Genomic DNA, 20,991 nt, shown 5'->3' with positions numbered 1-20,991 from the left:
AGTAAGTATTTCTGATCACTCCAGCTATGCTGGTCCTAAATCCCAGAGGGAAAGAGCCATCTGGTTCCAGGGCAGGAAATCCCAACCACAACTGTGGTGCTCATCGTCACAGTCCTTTTGAAAGGGTCGTTTTGTGGACACGGGAAAAATCAGCTCTTACCCGTGGAATCTTCTCAGGAACAGTCTTCTCACCACTGAGAATAAACTCAGCATTTCAAAACTGAGCTTAACCAGACCCCTCCTCTACAGACGGCAAATTAAACCATGTAATTCCCGAGAAGGCGTGGAGAGGTTTCAAAGAAATATTTGAGAACATCTGCAAAGGACAACTTTGACAACCATACAAACAAATGAGCACACCGAGTCCGTGCACGTTATAAAGACATTTCCTTTAATTTATCCAAACATTTCACTTCCATGAAGTCATTTATCTCAGAGGGAATATAAGCTTATAATAGTAAACTCAAAACATCATATTTACAAGGTAGCTGACAAGAGAACCTCATTTGTATAAAAATACAAATATTCTTTTCTCAGCTATTTGCATATAAAAATGACAGGGCCATGTTTACCTCCCTTAAGACCCTGGTTAATTACGGAGCAGAGTGAAGACCACTGAAAGAGGAAGACAACTCACACTGACTCTTCCTCACCTACAGCTTCAGACCCTCAATGTTCTTCAGGTTCAGCAGCTCCTTCTCTTGCCTTCTTTTCTCCAGTTTGAATGCTAATTTGTTAGCTTTCTTTTCAGTTCTTCGTTCCTGTACAAGAGGATCCCAGGTTACATTTGTACAGACGGACCCTGTTCCCCCCAGCAGCTCTTCTCAAGCCCCACATCAGAGGGCGTAGTTACCTTCCGTTCCTCTTTTATGGCCTGCTTTCTGGCTCTTTTATCTTCTTTGCTTTCATTTTTGGGCCGAGGCTGGGTTGACACCTTGGGGAGGTCACTGTTGTTGATCATCTGCATTCGTTCCAGCTGCTTTGCCGTCAGGCCCTTCTTAGGTAAGACATTGAGAGGTATGCCCGTTTTTGAAGACAGGTGGATGTGTTTGGGCTGAGCCGGAGAGAAAGCAGCACTAGTTATTCCCCATCCTACTCACAACTGCTCACTAGTGGTGCACTGTTGGTGCTCTCCTACCAGCCACACATCCAGAAAGGGTTACTGTGAGAAAGGGCACTAAAGACCAACCTTTATTTGCAAGTGTGTATGTGTTTGAGTGTGGCCCATATGTATGGGGGCCTCCAGGGGCCAGAAGAGGCATCAGATCCTTTGGAGCTGGAGTTCCCACCTGATGTGTGTGCTATGAACCCAGCTGGGTCCTCTGAAGGAGCAGGTAGTGATCTCAACTGTTGGGCTACCATTCCAGCCCTGAAAATGGTACACTAACAATGTCAGCCTTACCTTTGGTTCATATTTGATGAGCTGTGGATGGTTGTACAAATTGGAGTATAAACCTGGAAAAAGATCATGTGACACCTAAGCACACTGTAATTTCAACAAAAGCACCATCCAGTTCACACTACGTTCCTAGTCTCGGTGTTTTTATAGTGCAAAATCACACTAGAGTCTCTCTGAAACCATTCTGAAATTATTTACAACTCAATAGCAGAACAGTCATATTCTTTTTTTCATTTTATTTATTTATTATTAAAAATTTCCACCTCCTCCCCGCCTCCCATTTCCCTCCCCCCTCCCCCCACTCCTTTCCCCCTCCCTCTCCAGTCCAAAGAGCAGTCAGGGTTCCCTGCCCGGTGGGAAGTCCAAAGCAGTCATATTCTTTTTAAGGCATTTTCACAAATTCCCTAAAAGTTTAACTTCTACTAAATTCTATCTGTTTCCCACATTCGCACTGAATGGTTTTCATACCTTTGGCAGCTGGCAGGGCAATAAGATACTTACTGCAAATGGACTCGCAATCCCACTTCTCTTTCTTTTCCTGAACAACTACGGTGATCATCTCTTCGTTTTCAGACTCATCGAGCTCATTCGTTGGCAGATCTTGATCCTCAAAAGGCTCAAGAGTATTCAATTTTACACAACTGGTTTTTTTTTTGTGCATTTTATAAAATGAAAACAGGATAAAGAAAACATTAAATTGCATGTCACTAAAAAGAGCTCCAGAGACAAGAGCCATTTTAAATCCTATTCCTGTGCCTGCCAAGCTCCTGGAACATTCCCACTCTACCCTTCCAGAGGCTTTGCACACTCGCTCTGCTGATAGGCACATCAAATCTAGCTGCATCTGCAGAAGGTTCTACATTACAGAAGATGGCAGATTCCCTAAGATGAGCACCAGCTGCTCATCTCTCTCTCTCCAAAGTATGCACAGAATTCACTTAAAGCCTATGGCCCCTTTCATGCTGTGGGAACTGCATGCTGCAGTGTTTCATGGAACAAGACCTGTGAGCAGATTTTAATACATCAGCTTCTCTGAGATAAGAGGCACTTTGATACAGATGCTGACTGAGCAAATACTTCACTTGTGAGCTCTGCTAATCAGCCGAGGTCAAGCTTATCTATTAGCCAGAACTACTCACTTTTCGGAACACCCATCACTTCAGAAACAAGAAACTAGGCACTTCTAAGTTATAAAGATTCTTCAGCCTGAGGCCAGAAGCAGCTGTTATTTCCCAAATCCAATGTTTGTTTGTACTTTATTTCCCGCCTTAACCTTAGCTACTGCACCACCATCAAGTCAATCAGTGATAGACTTTGACTCCCCCATCAGTCATCTGAAGGTAGGAAAAGATTGTAATTAAAGGAAGAGCTGCCATACTTCTCCGCCTTCTCCTTAAAGTAGTCATTCAAAACTTCCTGCAGCCGATTGCTGTCCACTTGAATGGAACCTTCCAGTTCTGCGTTATCCAGAGCTCCAATTTCATCATCATCATATTGTTCATAAAACTTGAATATAAACAACAAAAATGATGTCATGAAAAATATATCATGAATTAAATTAAATCTTTATGTATTTCTATTAACCTTACTCCTACACAGTATTCAACAATACTAAAAGCTTACAACTATCATTACTGTGTCAGCAGAGAGAAAAATAAAATAATAAAAAGCTTTTTACTCAGATTGGAAAATAAAATGCTATGCATAGATCTTTGTATTAGAACACCAGCGAAAATTGCGTCTCTCTCAGTGATGCAGACGCTGTGAGGGAATCTACTGTGTAAACTCCATTCTCGCTCAGATGCTGTGAGCACTGTTGTGCTCTATCTGATGAGCAAAAATGTTGTTAACTTAACAGTGGATTTCTCTTGACAGGCAAGAGGAAAACACTTCTGTGGTATTGTAGCAAAACTGTGTATTCCATGCACTGAAAGCATTTCTTCACTTGCTGACTACTAAGTAAAAAGCTTCAAGTTCTACTACATGCCAGACACAACTACTTTAGGGCTTGGATGTACACTTGAGACTCTTTGTCCATGGAGAAATCCTATCCTAACCTGACACAAACTTGTGGATAATATACACAGATCACCACATTAGAGATGGCGTCAGAAGGGAAAAAGCATGGGATAGAATGGGCGAAGAGACTCTGTGTAGGTGGTCCACAGTACTGTAAACCAGGAGTTGGCCTGTCCCAGGAGTCAAATCTGGTATACGTCACACTCTACTTTTTTGTATTTAGTGTTAGTTATATCTGAAGAACTAAAAAAATTGAATTTTGTTGATGTTAAGCCAGCCAACTCTTAGCAAAACAGCAAAAGTTTGCAGAATATGGTGAGATGCAAAATCAGAACTTCAAATCTCAGAATGAGATGTCAGATGTTCTATCAGTCAACCCTTGGGACCTACACAGCTCTTTCCAAAATCCTGACCAGAGTGTGGCTCTGATCAACCTTAATGCAACAGGCGTTTTCTAATCCTGAAAGGTTTACTCTGGTTCCAATCTCTCTTTTTGCAGGGGAAGACAGAACTCAGTGACATTTCCCAGGGCCCGCACCTTCTCAAACCTCTCGTCATGCAGAGTCAGCTGCTCATTTCTCCTCATGACTGAGGAGGTCATAGAATACTCCGTGAAACGGCTTTTGGTTTCTTCTTCCCAAAACAGGTGGTTTCTGATGGCTTCTCGAGGTGACCCGGGGGCAGATCTGTCTCCTCCATCTGACGGCAGGCCTGCAGAGCTACAGTCATCTCCGCTCCCTTCCTCATCGTCCATGTCTTCCCATTCATGGTCATCTGCACTCTCGGATTCCCTACAGTCAACAGGCCATAAATCACCCATCCAAACTGGAAAACCATCAGAGCACAGCAACCTCATACAAACCCAGAAGCTCCTTCTGAAGAGCTCAGAGGAAGCAGCCCTTGAGATGGTATTAGACTCATCTGGCACAGCAGGAAAGCAACCAGTCATCAGGAATTTGGGTTTTAGCTCCACTTACTGATAGTATGTCTCAAATTTAACTATTTCCCACTCTAATACAGATATCTTAGATCATGTTCTCAAAACTAGACCATGGTTACCCTCCCACTACAAAAGCACCACACATACGGCAGATCCATTCCTTCTTCTCCTGTTGGCTTATTTGCCTTAAGAATAAAGTCATCTTCAAGGAGGTTATCTGGATCATCAAAGTCAAAATCATCATCAAGAGCAGCAACAATGTCAGGATCCAAATCCAGGCGAGGTCCTAAAAAAAAAGAAAACTGAGCAAAACCCCTATCTTTACCCCTAGCATTCAGGAGTTCAAGGTCTACCTCAGCTTCTCTGTGAGTCTGACCCCAGCCTGGACTACAATAGGCCACTGCTGCAAAGTAAACAAAACAGGAACCTCAGGTCCCTTGCACTCCTCCACTACCACCCCCCACCCCCCCCCCAGCACAAAGAAAGCATGGTACATATTTATTTTATACTATCTGATCTACTTATACACTTCAGATGAAAGACTAAGACTAAAAAACTTTAAGTACGTGTAGGTAGACAGAATGAAAACATCCATTCTTCAATATCCACTAGTAAAAGCATTCCCATTACCAATCTTTTTTATTAAACTCTTTAGCAAAACTCCTAAATTTTCAACTGCAGAATAAATCCAGGTTTCAAATTCATTTATTAAAAAAAACAAGTATTTGGTGACTTTTATATTTTCATAAATTTGAACCACAAAATTTTAATAAATCCCAGCTGGTTACTTCAGCTATATAATTTTACTTAATAACATGAACCTATCTTTGACAAGGTCTGCTTTGCTAACGGGGCTTGCTATGCTGCCCCTCCCTGTTCTCCAGTTGCATTTTTTATTCATCCTTTCACGCCCCTCTGGTATGCTAAACTGCATACACTTCCTGGTGTTTACAGTCGCTCGGCTTTGTGGAGTCAGTTTCCTGTCTGGCCCCGCGTATCTTTTCTGCACAGCCTTCTCCCTCCTTCCACCTGCCTTCTACTTAAGAAAGCAAATGATGGCCGGGCGGTGGTGGCGCACGCCTTTAATCCCAGCACTCGGGAGGCAGAAGCAGGCGGATCTCTGTGAGTTCGAGACCAGCCTGGTCTACAGAGCGAGTTCCAGGACAGGCTCCAAAGCCACAGAGAAACCCTGTCTCAAAAAAAAAAAAAAAATCCAACAACAAGAAAGCAAATGATGACACTGTTCACAGGACCCTTCTGAACAAACAACCACAAAAGCAACAAATCAACTTTGCTATTCTCTTGAAAGCTTTGCCAAGCTTCCTGATGGTGCTCCTTGCATTTACTCTTCTATGCCCCAAAGGTAATACCCCATTTAGTATCTTTTCTACAGACAGAAATTCTCTCAGGTTATGTTTTATTTCGGTTTAACTTAAGACTATTATTATACAACAACCACTTTGAAAGATTAAGTCAGTGAAAGAATGTCCTAAGGCAAGTACTGGTTAACTTAGGAAAAAATACTAAATACTATCTCTGTGGACCTTTGTTTTGGCCTACTATAGCAGTGGTACTGCAAGTTTTCTTTAAAAGTTACTTCTTCAATTTATTTTGGGTGAATCTTCCAATAGATTTCTTCCAAATACTCATGTGGTACTGTTCAAAAATTTAAGGAATAATGATCATCCTTGTCATCTTCATAAGAGAGCACATGAACATTAAACCTCCCTTACAAGGTTCCCACACTTTTTTTCAAATGATATCTATAAAGACATTAAGAACTTGTTGCATCATACAAAATGCTGCTGGCCATACTCCCTCTTCATGTTCTATTATCCAAATTCTACATTAATCTCGATTGTTTATAAACTCTTTACTGTGGATGGAAAAATCCTATACCTTTATGTTTCTTTTTGCAAAACACAAATTTACTCAAATGAAAACTTAAAGAAGTTAAATTCTTTCCTTTTGGCTGTAAGCCTTGGCCTTTAGTGGCTGAGCCACCATGAACCACAAGCACAATGACCAGCACAGCAAACTATAACCAATAATGCAGTAGTGGTACTTGTATTTTGGGGGTAACCAATAGCCACCCAATTAGACTTAAGACCCACTTTAAAAGGAGACAGACAGCTCATGTCTGCTACTGTAAGCCCAGCCAACTACCTGTGACTGCTGAGGTCACAGACCCTAGGAGAACCTACTACTACCACGTTCCTCAACCAGTGTAATTCCCAACTGCACTGTAAACACCCATTCTTATATTCACAGATACATGCAGCTCCCACCCCTCATCAATGAAGCCTCATTGCAGTAGACAAGAGACCAACAGAAAGCCACAAATGGTCAAAATGGAGACAAGTGACTGTGGGGTGGCCGGACCCAACTGGTAGATCGGCCACGCAATCCCTCACCCAAAGCTCAAGAAACATCAAAGAAAGGGAGTGGAACAACTTTAAGAACCACAGGTCTAAGATGTCTGTCCAAGACAAGTGTCTTCTATACAATAGGAGTTGCACGCAGGGAATCTTAGCTATATTGTCACCCAAACAAGACCTCAACAAGACAAAGAGAACACCAGTCAACATTCCAATGCAGATAGGTGGACAGAGGAAATTCATGAGACCCCCCCATCCCTAGCTACCAAGAGAAGAGAACTGGTCTTCTCCAGGGACAACCTTCAATAGGTTACCCAATCCCAAACAGTCACTCCTAAACACACACATGACAAGATGGACTCAGCAGGCTATAGTTGCATACAGAATTAAAGCAGTCATGAAGCTTAGAGAGTGGAATGGGGGGTGCAGGGGAAAGTGTGTGGGGTGGGGGGAGCTATGTAAATATGGTACTCATGTATGAAGTTTACCAATAACAAAATAAATGTTTTTAAAAAAGTTAAACTCACCTGAAACTGGAGCTGCTTTGTTTAACAATCCGACATCTTCCTCAAACTCAGATGCAAACACTGATGAAGGCAACTTAATTCCAGTGCTCTTAAAAAAGAAATTACACAGCTGTGAGGCTTCCTGAGAAAACACTGCTCAGCCACTGTACTGGGCTGAAAAGCATCCTTCCCAAATTCATAGCCACTCAGTCTCGGGCTGTGACCACACCTGAAATAAGGTTTCTGTGGTTTATTCCCTAGGAAACAATGCAACTTGCTCATTACTCTGAAACATTACGGTTGAGACTCTAGGGACCTTAACAGTAGATCAGCACTCGGTCCTCATGAATGGATCCGGTCATTCATGTGGTGACTAAGGAGTAACAGGCTGAGAGTGATCTGCTCCGAAGGTCAGTGGGCTAGGTCTCTCACACAGTGTCTGCTGTCAGCAAGAAGGCCACAATTATATATCTTCCCTTGGTCTTGAACATGAGTTCAGTGGTCGGCTTGCCCTCACATAAAGGAGTGACTGAGATGTGGAGAAGAGGGCAGACTGGAGTGGGGCACCCACAGGTCAAAGAACTCTGAAGACAGACTACTGGCGAGCCTAGAAGAGTGAGATGAGTGACGACAATCGAGTCCCAAGAAGCAACTGAGCCTGCCAAGGACCTGGCTTGGACTTTGTCTCTAACCCGTGAACCAGCACATGTTCTCAACACTCATCACCACCCTAGCAGGGATCCTTTCAAATACTCCACACCACCCTTCTATACTGTCCCACTAGTTCTCCCAACTGTGAGCATCAACATTTCACCGAGAAACACAAGCTCAGAAAATGAAGTCAATGCCTGAGATCAGTCGCGAAGAGCATCCAGGGTTTGATCCACACATTACAACTCTGCCTGCCTGGAGTCTCAAAACAAATGCATCTTTTTCTCTTTACACTAGAGATAGCACCCCAAGGTCCAGTAAAGGCACAGCCTCTCTTGGAACCAGTTGTCCTAACTCCAAAGGAGGTCACAAAACACCTCTCTCTTCCTACATCCCTCTCGACTCTTGTGCACCATTCCACTCCCTTCCTTTGGGCAACATCCTAATTCAACCTTCTTTTTAAATTTTATTGTTGCTGTTGTTGACAGGGTTTCAGTTTAACAGCCCTGGCTGTCCTGGAACCAGACCAGACTGGCCTTGAACTCTGAGATCCCTCCCTCTGGTTCCTAAGTACTGGGATTATTAAAGGTGTGTGCCACTGCACCCTGCCTAATTTAACCTCCCTTCTCTCCATCTGTAACTTTCCTGCACTTTTATAATAGGTCCTGATTTTTCAAGGCTCAATAAGATCCAGGCCAACTCGAGGCTTGCTCAAGGCCTATTTGAGGCCTACTCAAGGTATCCAAATGTCTGTTACTTGGCAAGAGACCACAAGAATCAAGCCGAGCTCCTATGATATAATAATTCAATTCAATTTAGTGAGCATGAATAAGCCTGTCACTTATGTCACTATGATCCAAAACACCAGTGTTAAGTCTTCTCCTGGTTGACATGTTCTTCCTGGGTAGTACTACACTCAATGATTTGAAATATTTGGGGGAAAAAAGCTAAAACAAACAACCTGTGACAAAAACATGCCATTTTGGAGAGTTTCTCACAGATTTCATAATTTCTGTAGATTACTGTGTTTAGAAATGATACTAGAACCTGGCTCAGGATGACACAGGATAAACACATGTACAGCTCTTACCACTGACACAGTCTACATATCTACTTAAAGCAAGAACTCATTATATAGCCTTGCTGGCTAGGAACCCAGTGTGTAGACCAGACTGGCCCTCAAGATCCTCTTGCCTCTGACTTCTGGATGCTGGGACTGCAGGCATGTGGCACCACACTAACCATTTATTATTTTTAAAACAAGTCTGAATTGGGCTTTTCTGTTACTTTGAACAGAGTATTCAATATCTTGTCCTAATCAACAACAATAAAATTACTTAAAAGAAAAACATAGTTAAAACAACTAATAAATTTCTTAGACTTTTTAAAGGTTACAGTGATTCCTCTTAAATTTTTGGGACTGAAGAGGGATTTACTAAATTTACCTACGGGTTTGTTCCAAGTCTTAAAAAAGTAATCACAGAATCAAATAAACAACAGTTCCAATACTGGTCACTTTCCTTTTTACGGAGGTTATGTTTAAAAGTTGTAGTAACTCCCAACTCCGTTGCCATGTGACAATCAACTAAGATCAAGCATTCTGCTCCTAGGCTGTACTCAATCCTGACACACTCAAAGTTAAAGCGCTTTAAGCCCCATGTTTACAAAGCAAAGTCAGTGGCACCTAAGCCATTTCTTTCTAGGCTGCCATGTACTATTCTGCAATACGGAATCTTTACATACTGAACATGCTGGGGTTTCTTCTCTCTCATTACTGTTGTACAGTCTGAAGGATGTGGTGCTGGGAATAAGCTCTGCGGGCCCAGTTGGCTCCTTCAGGTGTTGCAGGTAGTCATAGTCATCATCGAAGAAGACTCCATACTTCCTCTGTTCTGCTCGCCTTTCTTCATCGTTTACCTTGGATAACAAGAGGGAATTAGCTTTCCTGTCAGGGACAGGGTCAGAATCCTTACAAAGAACAGACTTCCAGGAGGGAAACAGCACACAAACACTGGCTGGCAGGAAATCACACAATTCTTTTTTTCTTTTTCCTTTTATTTTTTTTGTTTTTCAAAACAAGGTTTTTCTGCAAAACAGACCTGGCTGTCCTGGAACTTGATCTGTAGACCAGGCTGGCCTCCAACTCACTGAGATTAGCCTGCCTCTGCCTCCTAAGTGCTAGGATTAAAGGCGTGTGTCACCACTGCCCAACTCACACAACTAATTCTTGACAAATACCAAATCTACACAGCATTCAAACCAAAGTGCTACATCAAATTCAAAAAACGGATTGAAAACAAGTCGGGCAGAGGCAGATCATCTGAATGCACGAGTGCAAGAGAAGGCTGAACAATGCAGCAGGACCTGGCTCAAAGGACGAAGTAAACACAGTAAACACAGGCCCCCAGGCAAGGCAAGAAGGAAAAGAGTTCCTGCAACTAGACATTGTGTACAATTCCAGGTAAGAAATATATGGAACACACTCTCAAAATGAATGTTTCGACGACATGTGTACATGTGCCTGGTACACTCAGAGGACAGAAGAAGGCTCCTGGAAGGGTTGTTAAAGATGGCTCTGAGTCTTCATGTGGGTGCTGGGATCTGAACCTGGGTCCTCTGCAAGAGCAGTGCGTGCACTTAAGCACTGGACCATGTTTCCAGCATCCGTCAATATTTTTACATTATCCATCTTCAACAAGAGTACACTAGCATAAGTCATCCTTTTCAAGGCTTCCCTTGGACTTCCAAAGCTAATTCGTGAGCTCGGATGTTTTGTATTTCAAGAGATGAGAGAGCGACCCGGAAGCAAAAATGCAAACTGAAGACTATCGAAACACGGCAGAATCCCAAGAGAAAGCAGAGACTGAACATATGGTCTTACCCTAAATAATACGGCACAGCACTGTAGGCTGTGGTCTATTGAACTTTACTAATAGTCTTTGAGATGTCTTTATTTAATAATCTCAAAGATGCTTTATCCTCTTAATCAAAATAAATACACGATTTCAAACATCAGCACAGAGAATGGAAACTGAGCCGCAGTTCATTTCTTAGAGGACCAAATTCTGAGAATGCCAGCTGATTATTAAAACCTCATAGGGACTGAGGCTATAGTTGGGGTAGAGTGCCTGCTGGGCATGCATATGGCCCTTGGGTTCCATCATCAGGACTACAAAACTACCATTCACCTAAACACTTAGTGGCTACAGGGCCAGACCTACCTTCTGGGTGGGCAACAGGACCCTCTGGGGAGCAGTCTCATCTGCTGCTAAAGGATCTCTCTGGCTCCTGTGGACCAAGTGGAAAGAGACAGCTTTCTTCTTCTCTATAAAGGGCTTCTTCTTTCTGTGAGGCTGCAATATAATCAGGAAAGGACGATGAAACAGAATCCCCACCCAGAGAACGACCCCACAACCACAGTTTCCTGCAGTAAGAATGTAGAGAGTGAACAGATTTCCCAAATCTGCATATCTAAGGCAACAGTCTTGGTGTTCTGAGGAAACCATACTTTACCTTCTCTAGCCAACACTGGTTGGGCACCTACTCTGTTAGACATGGGAGTGGGACAGTCAGAGAAACTCTCCGTTCTTAGCAAGTACATCAACAAGGTAACGACCTTAGTGAGGAAAAACCAAGCCTGGTGAAGTGCAAACGCTTTAAGTCCTTTATAATAGGTGCTCAGGGAAGGTCCCCGAAAAGTTGAGCCAACAAGACAAGGGGCGTGCCATAAGAAAATGTACAGGGGACAGACATTTCATCTACTAACTAGGAAATAAAACCAGGGCACAAACAAGTAATGTTTAAACTCTTTACTCCTCGATACATTCTTATTTACTTTTTAACACTGTCTTCATATCCAGGGGCCAACCAAGTGACCTACGAGGAACCCGGAAGCAGGGGGCGGAGCTTCTGTAAGTAACTCACAGAGACTGAGTTCAACTAAGCCGTCAGAACTGTAAACTCCCTGGGTTTTGCCAAAAGGGAGGGCATCTCGTCTCCTTTAAAAAGTGCACCCAGGGTGACGAAGGTGACCGGTCTCGGGACACCGAGCCGTGCCGCCGCCGGGCACGGCAAACCCGGACGTAATCGGAAGCCGCCGGCCGGCTCCCGCCGGGATCCCCGCGGCTTTCTCACCATGACGGAGCAGGGACTACTTCTCCGGAACCGCGAAAGCCGATCCGCCGCTCACCGGTGTCTCCCGGCCGCGCCACACGTGGGTACACAGGTCCGGGACAGCGCGTCACATCAATGGCGTGGCCGTGGGCCAATCGCCGAGGAGCTGCTGGCCGGCAGCCGGAAGTTGCGTAGCCCGCGTCGGCCTCAACGATGGCGGGAGCTTCCGGAAGGCGGAGCTAGCTGGACTCCCAGAGTGGGCGGGGCTTCCCTGGCTGGAGTTTTGCTGGAGTTCTGGTGGTGGGAGTAAGCTCACCTAATCTGAATGCTACCTGAGGGCGGACTTCCGGCCCAAATGTTGGGAAGGTGAATGTAATGTCATCACTGAAGATATGCCTTACCTATTACCAGCTGAGAACAAAACAAAACCAACTCTACACGTTCATGGAAGGAAAGTGGCCACTTCCCCGGCTTCTTTTTGGTAATATGCCACAGTTTTTATTGCGACGTGGCCACTTTTGTGAGGGTAGTGAGTTTGATCTCAAAACAATGTTCCATTTAAGGCTCTTTTATACAGAAATTGCCATCATGACTGATACTCAAAATATCTGTAGTGTTTCAAGACTCATACGGTAAACATAAAACTCCTACATTTATTCAGTAGTGTATACCCAATGGGAAGCCAAAGACATCAACACAGCTATATCTTTGAAGAAAATATGCAGGTAAGAGGAATGAACACTGAGGTATTAGGATAAATCAACGACAGGTAATGGAACTTAATTGTCATTCTTTTTAAGGGATTAAACTTTTTTTTTTTTTAAATAAAGTGCTCCCTTTAATCCCAGCACTCGGGAGACAGAGACAGGTGGATCTCTGTTAGTTTGAGGCCAGCCTGGTCTATAAGAGCCAGTTCCAGGACAGGCTCTAAAACTACAGCGAAACCCTGTCTTGAAAAAAACCAAAAAGAAAAAAAAATGCTTTTAACGCATAGTGTTAAATCTGTGCTTCCAGGTCACAAAAACAGGCTGGCCAAGGCAGGTGAGGGGTACAAACACTCCAGTGCCTCGAGGAACTGTAGTCAAGTGCAACTATAAATAATATGAAAAAAGGTTTGCCATATGACCAGTGGATAATACTTTCAAGGCATTCAATTAGTTTACCCTCTGTAGTACTCTAAGCTGTTCATATTGACATCACATCCATTGTAGTGCTCACTGCTAGGAAGGCATGTGAAAGACCTGGATAATTCCAGACCCCCCCCCCAGCAGGAAGAAAATAGCCAAAAATCTAAGCAGGAAGAGAAGAATCAGAAATCCAGGATTTAGCTGGGCGATGGTGGTGCATGCCTTTAATCCCAGCACTTGGGAGGCAGAGGCAGGCAGATCTCTGTTGAGTTCGAGACCAGCCTGGTCTACAGAGCTAGTTCCAGGACGGGCTCCAAAGCCACAGAGAAACCCTGTCTCGAAACCCCCCCCCCCCAAAAAAAAAAAGAAATCCAGGATTTAGCCAGTTCAGTAACTGTGTTTCAGGAACTAGCTGAAGATAAAGTTAGATTGTAATCTTGAGAATAATCTTGAGAAACAGGGAGTTTCCCCCTTGTGATTCTCATTAGGTTTTTTGGAATACTGTATTTCAGGAACTAGCTGATTGTGACCTTGAGTGATCTTGAGAGGCAGGGAGTTGCCTCCCGTGATTTTCTGTGACACCCTCCCTGCCCCTTTTGGATTACTGGGCTGTAGTTTCTTCCTATAAAAACCTTCTCCAGGTCACTCAGAGTCGAACTCTTCCCCTGCGTGGGTTATGAGTCTCAGCCCCAGTGCACTGGTTCCCGTCTCATCATTAAAGCCTCCTGTGATTGCAGCAAGGACGGTCTCTCGTGAGTTACTGCGGGGTGGGGGGGGTCGTGTTATCCTGAGACTTGATGACAGTCTCCCCAGCACTGGGGGTCTTTCACATGGAACCATTTGTTTTGGCTAAAATAAGACAATCTATGGGGAAGGCATTCCTTGGGTTCTACATCAAAGTAACCCTGTGAAATAAGAAGCCTGTAAGTTATTCCCTGGCATCTTGGACTAGGGGTATAGGTTGCCTAGCAACGTGCCACCAGGCCCAGCTCTAATAAGCAGAATCAGAAATCATCAGGGTGTAATTTGCACCTTTTGACAAACTACCTCCAACCCTACCTTTAACACAGTCCCTAAGACTATTGGTATTAGGGGCATATGACATAATAAAATACATTCCGAAGCTCTAATGGTTGCATATTTTCTAAGATAAAAATTAATAACCCCAAGGTGGTTCTTTTTGAGACATTGTCTGGTTTAGCCCAGCCTCCAGTCTAACTTGCTGTGTCGTTAAGAATGACCTTGAATTATTAAATTTCCTATCTCCACCACACCAAAGCTGGGCTTATACTGGTTTTGTTCTGAGGAATGAACCCATCCAGGGCTTCCTGCAAGCTAGGTGAGTTCCCTACCAGAGGATGTATGATGACGTTTCCATCCCCCAAGTTATTGCTCACATATCTTATGGTGGCTTAAGCAAATAGGTTTATAAGTATAATTTCTTAGGAAGATTTCCATCAGGTGCTAGAGAAAAGAGTGATGAAATAATTCAAAGTTCAAACAGTCAACGTTTTCTTAAATTTGTGTTTTCCTTCTGGTGTCTTTTTCAATGTCTTGGCTCTGATGGAATGCCTCTATAATTATAGGCAAAATATTTTCATCCTAAATGCTTGGGGGCCATGCTCCTTTCCTACAAGAACAATAACAGAAATGGTTTAGGTTAGGACCACAACATTTATCAAGAGAAAAGTAGATACTTCATTTAACATACTGTTAAGCTAGATACCCATCATTATTTATTGGAAAACAAGATTCTTAAGGGAACCATGTGTTTCATTTCAGTCTGCTTTATTTACTACTTTATCTGCTTCTTGGTACATGCAGCCAATAAACATTTGTTTATATATGAATTAATGGCCTGCTATTTTACCTGCATGAACTATTTCTCATGCTAAGGCACTGCTGGAAAGGTGCAGTTATGGTCATTTCACAGCAAACTATAGTTCCCAGAAGAAAATGCTACGCTTGTGTGGAAGATTCCACAAAGCTGAACGGCTAATTAGAATTTTCTGATTGTGGACAGTTAGAATATTGCAGATGCAGACTCAGATTAGCTTGGCCTATCTTCGGTCTCCTTTGTAGCCACTCACTGTCTCCTCTGTGTCCCACCTGGCAACCCCTTGACTATTCGGTGAAAGGTTTGGCATGTGTTCTGACGGACTACTGTTTCCACCAACCCCAAAGCTAAGCCTTCAGGTAGCATCAGCAACCACAACAGAGTTTTCTCTGAGCTACTGGAATCTGTCTACTTGTGCTGCCAAGCAAAGTATTTGGCAAATGCATTGATTTATGTTGTTTGTTTTTTCAACACAGGGTTTCTTTGTTTATCCCTACTTGTCCTGCAACTTGTTCAGTAGACCAGGCTGGCCTTGAATTCACAGCGCTCCACCTGCCTCTGCCTCCTGAGCGTTGGGATTAGATTTATAATTCTTTTTTATTTTGGTTTTTTGAGACAGGGTTTCTCTCTGTAGCTTTGGAGCCTGTCCTGGAGCTAGCATCTAGGCTTCTTAGACCAGACTGGCCTTGAACCCACAGAGATTTGTCTGTCTCTTCCTCCCAAGTGCTGGGATTAAAGGTGTGTACCACCACTGCCAGTTAGATTTATGATTCTTAAAAAAAAAAAATTAGTAGCCGGGCAGGTGGTGGCACATGCCTTTAACCCCAGCACTCGGGAGGCAGAGGCAGGCGGATCTCTGGGAGTTCGAGGCCAGCCTGGTCTACAAGAGTTAGTTCCAGGACAGGCACCAAAGCTACAGAGAAACCCTGTCTCGAACAACAAAACAAAACAAAACAATTAGTAGAAGTCTGTGTGTCTACTCCCATAGTTAATCAAGACAATCTGAATCTGTGTTCCTGGGTGTGAGACTCATATTTGGTGTAATGATAAACTCTTTTCTCTTTGAGGTGAGAGATACATTTTCACCAACATTGTAAGTAGTAAAAATTATGGTATCAAATAAGTGACTCTTCATAGTAAACATACTAATAGGTGGAAATTTTGAAATATAAGGTTGAAGAGCCTGCCTAGAGCCTGGGTTTCTAAGCCATGTTGCTTTCTTTAAAAAACTAATAATATGCTTATTTTATTATTTATTGCTCTAATGCAAACCCTAAACACACAGCAAAGGGCTTTCTTTTATTATGACATTGATTTCCTTCCATGGGCCCATGAAGCCTAACTAAATAATACTAAGCTAATCTCAACGATGCGCATCTGACATTCAGAAAACTGAAGGTAGCAAAATAAAGCCCAGAAATGTCCACCATCAGGCTAGTTTACGAAGGTCATGTTCTTACCCATTTTTTTTTTATTTTGTTCTCTCAGTGACAGTCAACCAGCATATTTGTTGATTTTACTTTCTAAATTTCCATATGTACCATTTCATTACCCAATTTGTTACATTGTTCATTTTAAACACCCACTGAGTCTCTTCTCTAGAATAAAGTCAAACTCTTGGACGGTGATTGAAATTTCAACTCATTTTAGCGTTCTGTTATTTTTCCAACTCCTCCTCACATCCCAGTCCTGTAAAACTGTTTGGAGGTCCCCAAAGCACCTGGGTGTGATGGACTCTTTCCTGCCTGTCTAAAAGGCTCTCCTCCCCTCACTGTTCCTTAAGGCTTAGCATTCTGAGTCCTAGGCTGGAGTTGCCCCAAGATGGGTGGCAAGGGAATTCTTGAAACAGATTTGCCAAACCAGTTGGAGAGGAGGACAGTTGAGATTCCAAAGAAAGAAGCAGTACACACTAGGGGGATCGGTTCAAAGTCCATATGAAGATTTAAGCAATGTGGCTCAGAGCCATGGCAAGTTTCTATGGTTGAGCAACATATTTTCCTATTTTCCCGCTTTGGGGAAATAACCCTCACAGCTTTATCATTGCCTGGAAATGTTCAAGGATCCGTCTTAGCCTACAGGGAAAAAACACACACAGCTGTCCAGGTCATGGAACAGTCAAGGTTCTCCGGGTTTCTGTTAGCATGCAGATGGATGGAGGGGGGCTCTCCAGCTCTCTCACCAGAACACTTGTGTCCATCGTTCAAATGCGGTCACCGTATCTATTGATTACTCCACCCTGCTCAGCTCTGCTGACCGGGAAGTCCTCCTTTCCTTTGTCACCAGAGCCTGGCTGCGGCAACCTACTAGCTCCATCCCTACACAGGAGAAGCTTTGACTGCGTGCCCCATTCAAAGCATTTCATGTATGTTTATTCATTAAATCCTCATCAACAGAATTGAAATACATACAGCATTATCTTTCAAAATGTATCTGGGGCAAGTGAGATGACTCAGAAGATCAAAACGCCTGCCCCCGCTCCCAGCCTGATGGCCTGAGTTCCATTCCCAGGACCCACAGGTTAGAAAGAGAGAACTGGCTCCTGCAAGCTGTCCCACGATCATTGTCACATACGTGAGGGGGCACGTGTGCATCTGGTCACATACACGCGCAGATACAAATAAACGATAGGTATGAAAAATGATTTGACGTTGAGGAACATAAAGTGTTCCAGGGCACAGAGGTGGTCCCTGAGGAATGCAGAGTGTGAACTCAGGGGTAGGTCCTGGCTCAGTGACATCCTTTGTTACCACAGCACATTCTGTTTCAAAGATCATCTCCCCATCACTAAACGCCAACACGTACTGATTTTCCAGGATCAGAGATAGTTGGAGTGCTATCTTAGCAGTAAAACATTATTATTATTATTATTATTATTATTTCATTTTATCATTTATTTTCAGTAAAGTGCCCACCAACTGATTTGGGGGCAATAATATTAAATCCACATCAGACTTTTACTTTCTTATTGGTATTCTGTAATTAACTGCATCTATTTTAAAATTGTTAAACAGAATTTGTGGTTTTTGTCTAGGCTCTGCAGAGTTGTTTTCAACTTACCCATTGAAAGGATGATTATTGTGCTAGTCTCAGTTCTATGCCCTTAGTATTTCTCCTACTTAGAAAACTTCTTCCACCCCCCACACTCAGGAATTCCAGGGCAGCAGGAAACCAAAGTACACAAGAAAGGGGGATTATTACTCAGGATAGGCAAACTCAATAGAATCTGAAGCAGTACGTTCAGGAGCTATAAATGACACGCTTGACAACAGTAACAGTGCTTAAAGAGGTAGTTAATTCATAAGAAGAGAAAATGTGCCCAAGAGTACACTGGAGTGCTGCTTGTAACAGAGAAAAAGAAAAACAACTAAAAATCTGACAGTAAAGAATTAATTGAAAGAAAGCTTAAAACTGCTAGTAGCTATTCCTGAAGAGCTGGGAGGGGAATGCATGGAATTTAAATCTATAGATCTTTCTTCATTGCATGTGTCTGTATATTGAGAGTTGTGATGGTTTGAAAGAAAAGTGGTCCCCAAAGGGAATGGCACTATTAAGAGGTATGGTTTTGCTGGAGTAGCTATGGCCTTGTAGGAAGCAGTGTGTCCCTGTGCAGGTGGGTTTTGAAATCTCCTTTGCTCAAGCTATGCTTAGTGTGGCAGACAGTTCACTTCCTGTTGCCTGTGGATCAAAAGGCAGAACTCTCAGCTCCTTCTCCAGCACCATGCCTGCCTACATGCCACCATGTTTCCTGCCATGACAATCAAGAACTAAACCTCTGAAACTGTAAGCCAGCCTGAATTAAATGTTTTCCTTTCTAAGAGTTGCTGTGGTCATGGTGTCTCTTCACAGCAGTAGAAACCCTAACTAGGACAGCTGTGTAACAGTTTCTTCTGAGACTGAAATATTTCATCTCTCAGTGAAGCTTATGACCGGAACTAAAGAACACAAACTACCTCTAGGAAGTCCCTGAAACTGACCAGTTCCACTGGTCCTTTCCATGTCCAAGAGTATAGACGCAATAAAGACAACTGGGGGTCACTCCCTGAAAAGCCTAGCAGCCAGGAAGAAGCCAGGACCTGCTGAACTGTATATAAGAAACAAAGACCAGCTTCCTGGAAGAAGCTCTGTTCAGCCTAGCCACTTAAAGGACACTCTGAAGGCTGGGCAATGAGCTCCAGCTTTCCGGGTTAGGTGAGCTGACCCCCTTGTTAGGATGGGCTTTGGTAATGCTCTTTTCATGTCATTTTTGCTCCTGTAAGTTACCCCTACCAAAATCCTTTGAATCACCCCAATAAAGCTCAGTGGCTTTTTTTGGACATTTATGGTAACAGTACTTTGATCAGTTGACAGTTCCCTATCTGGGGTGAGCAGATTTTCTTCATGTCTGTTCAGGAAAAGTCTGTCATACAACCCTTATGTCTCTATACCTGTAGGAAATTCTTTCAGACAGGTCCAGAGAGTGTCTGAGTCCTGATACACCTCATATAGACATACAAAATAATCTCTAATGTCATTAAATTCTGAATGCAATCCAGGTGCAAGGTAAATGCTGTGGAAATTGTTTTACTGTTATAAAGAACAAAAAAAGAAGTCTGAGCTAGATGCAGCAGCACATACCTTTTATCCCAAGTGTTGCATGGCTGATGCAGGATTGTGGGTTCCAGGCTAGTCTGAACTACATAATAACAAGAAAATGGGAAACAGAAATAGGGAGAGTATATAGGCTCACTGAAGACACAATTTTAAGGAGAGATCTCTTTAATCTATCATTGGTTGGATCTTCCAATGTGTAATTCTTGGATGTAGAACATTGCTCGTATTATATAAAGACACACATAAAAATAAAAGCAAGGATGGAACATACTAGAAATATATAATCTAGGCCAATAAGGAGTATAAATGATAATTTAAAATGATTAAATTATGCTACTTATATATCTGTAAAGTTAGCAAATATTAAGGATTCTGTTTACATATTATCAATGAAGCAACCATTGTGAGGTGGGGTGGAAAGTCCTACTATATATGTATTACTTTTATTGATTAATAAAGAAGCTGATTTTGGTCAATGGCTTAAAAGAATATAGCCAGACTGGAAGAGATATATATAGAGAGAGTAGGTGGAGTCAAAGAGCTGTCATGGAGCCTCCAGAGGAGAAAAATGCAAGCTGCCAATAGGCCACGAACATCATGGTGAAATATAAAATAATGGAAATGGATTAAACAAAGGTATAAGAGCTAGCTAGCATTACGGTTAAGTGATTGGCTAAGCAGTGATTTAAATAATATAGTTTCTGAGTGGTTATTTTGAGTCTGGGAAGCCAGGAATAAACAAGCGGCCTCCACCAACAGTAGGGTATTCACCAGAGAAGGCTGCTTGGACCTGGGTTCAAGCCAAAAGAAACTCTTTAGTAGCTGACCGCTGACTACAGTGGTTATGTGTTTGGGATTCCAGGGTAGCTCCAAGTCTTTCTCAGGCTGCGCTTCTAAGAAAAAAAAAAACCATATTCTGGGTTAACATACTTCAGTTAACAAGAAGAGTTAGCTAGAAGAACTACAGAAGCCAAAAAAGCAAGGTTAGTACATTTAGAAACTTTCTATAACTATGGACTTTGATGGATTAGACCTTTGTTTTAGTTGGTAGTGCTGTCTATGTGTGGAGTTTTACAGCCTGAATGGTAGCTACTTTTATCATGGAGTCAGTTGTGCTAAGGTCTCAGATCCTACAAAGTCTGGTGCCTTGTTACAGCAATAGGTAAATGTTACATTAAGTTCAGAGCAGAAACATTTGGAAGCATTTGCAAATGGTGATGCAATAAATTTCTTCTACAATGAGTAAGGGAAGACATTTGGACCTGTGATGGATAAAATTCAGGTACATAACCTAGAAACAAGAGGGACACTCACACTACTGGTGTGTGAAGTCCTTCTGAATATGCATTGGCATAAAAACAGAGAAGTCGACCAATGGAATCGAATAGAAGACCCTGACATTAACCCACGAACCTATGGCTTGGCCTTTGA

General features: G+C 42.8%; 1 protein-coding gene across 1 annotated transcript; it reads right to left on the bottom strand.

Annotated features, from left to right (window-relative positions):
• Window positions 1-370: 370 nt before the first annotated feature.
• Window positions 371-12,137, bottom strand: Ltv1 (LTV1 ribosome biogenesis factor). Its single transcript, XM_041680233.1, has 11 exons — window positions 12,028-12,137; window positions 11,115-11,246; window positions 9,637-9,810; window positions 7,264-7,351; window positions 4,506-4,644; window positions 3,957-4,209; window positions 2,778-2,905; window positions 1,901-2,040; window positions 1,403-1,455; window positions 854-1,054; window positions 371-761 (listed from the first exon to the last, which is right to left on the bottom strand). The coding sequence occupies exons 1-11, from the start codon at window positions 12,028-12,030 to the stop codon at window positions 654-656; spliced, it is 1,419 nt and encodes a 472-aa protein (XP_041536167.1). The 5' UTR covers window positions 12,031-12,137; the 3' UTR covers window positions 371-653.
• Window positions 12,138-20,991: the final 8,854 nt, after the last annotated feature.

The sequence above is a fragment of the Microtus oregoni genome, unplaced genomic scaffold, assembly GCF_018167655.1.
Source record: "Microtus oregoni isolate MIOR12 unplaced genomic scaffold, Mior012 000033F_ref0000390, whole genome shotgun sequence".
Taxonomy (NCBI): Eukaryota; Metazoa; Chordata; class Mammalia; order Rodentia; family Cricetidae; genus Microtus; species Microtus oregoni.
Note: the sequence above shows the minus strand (reverse complement) of the source record. Positions and strands in the feature narration are given on the sequence as shown.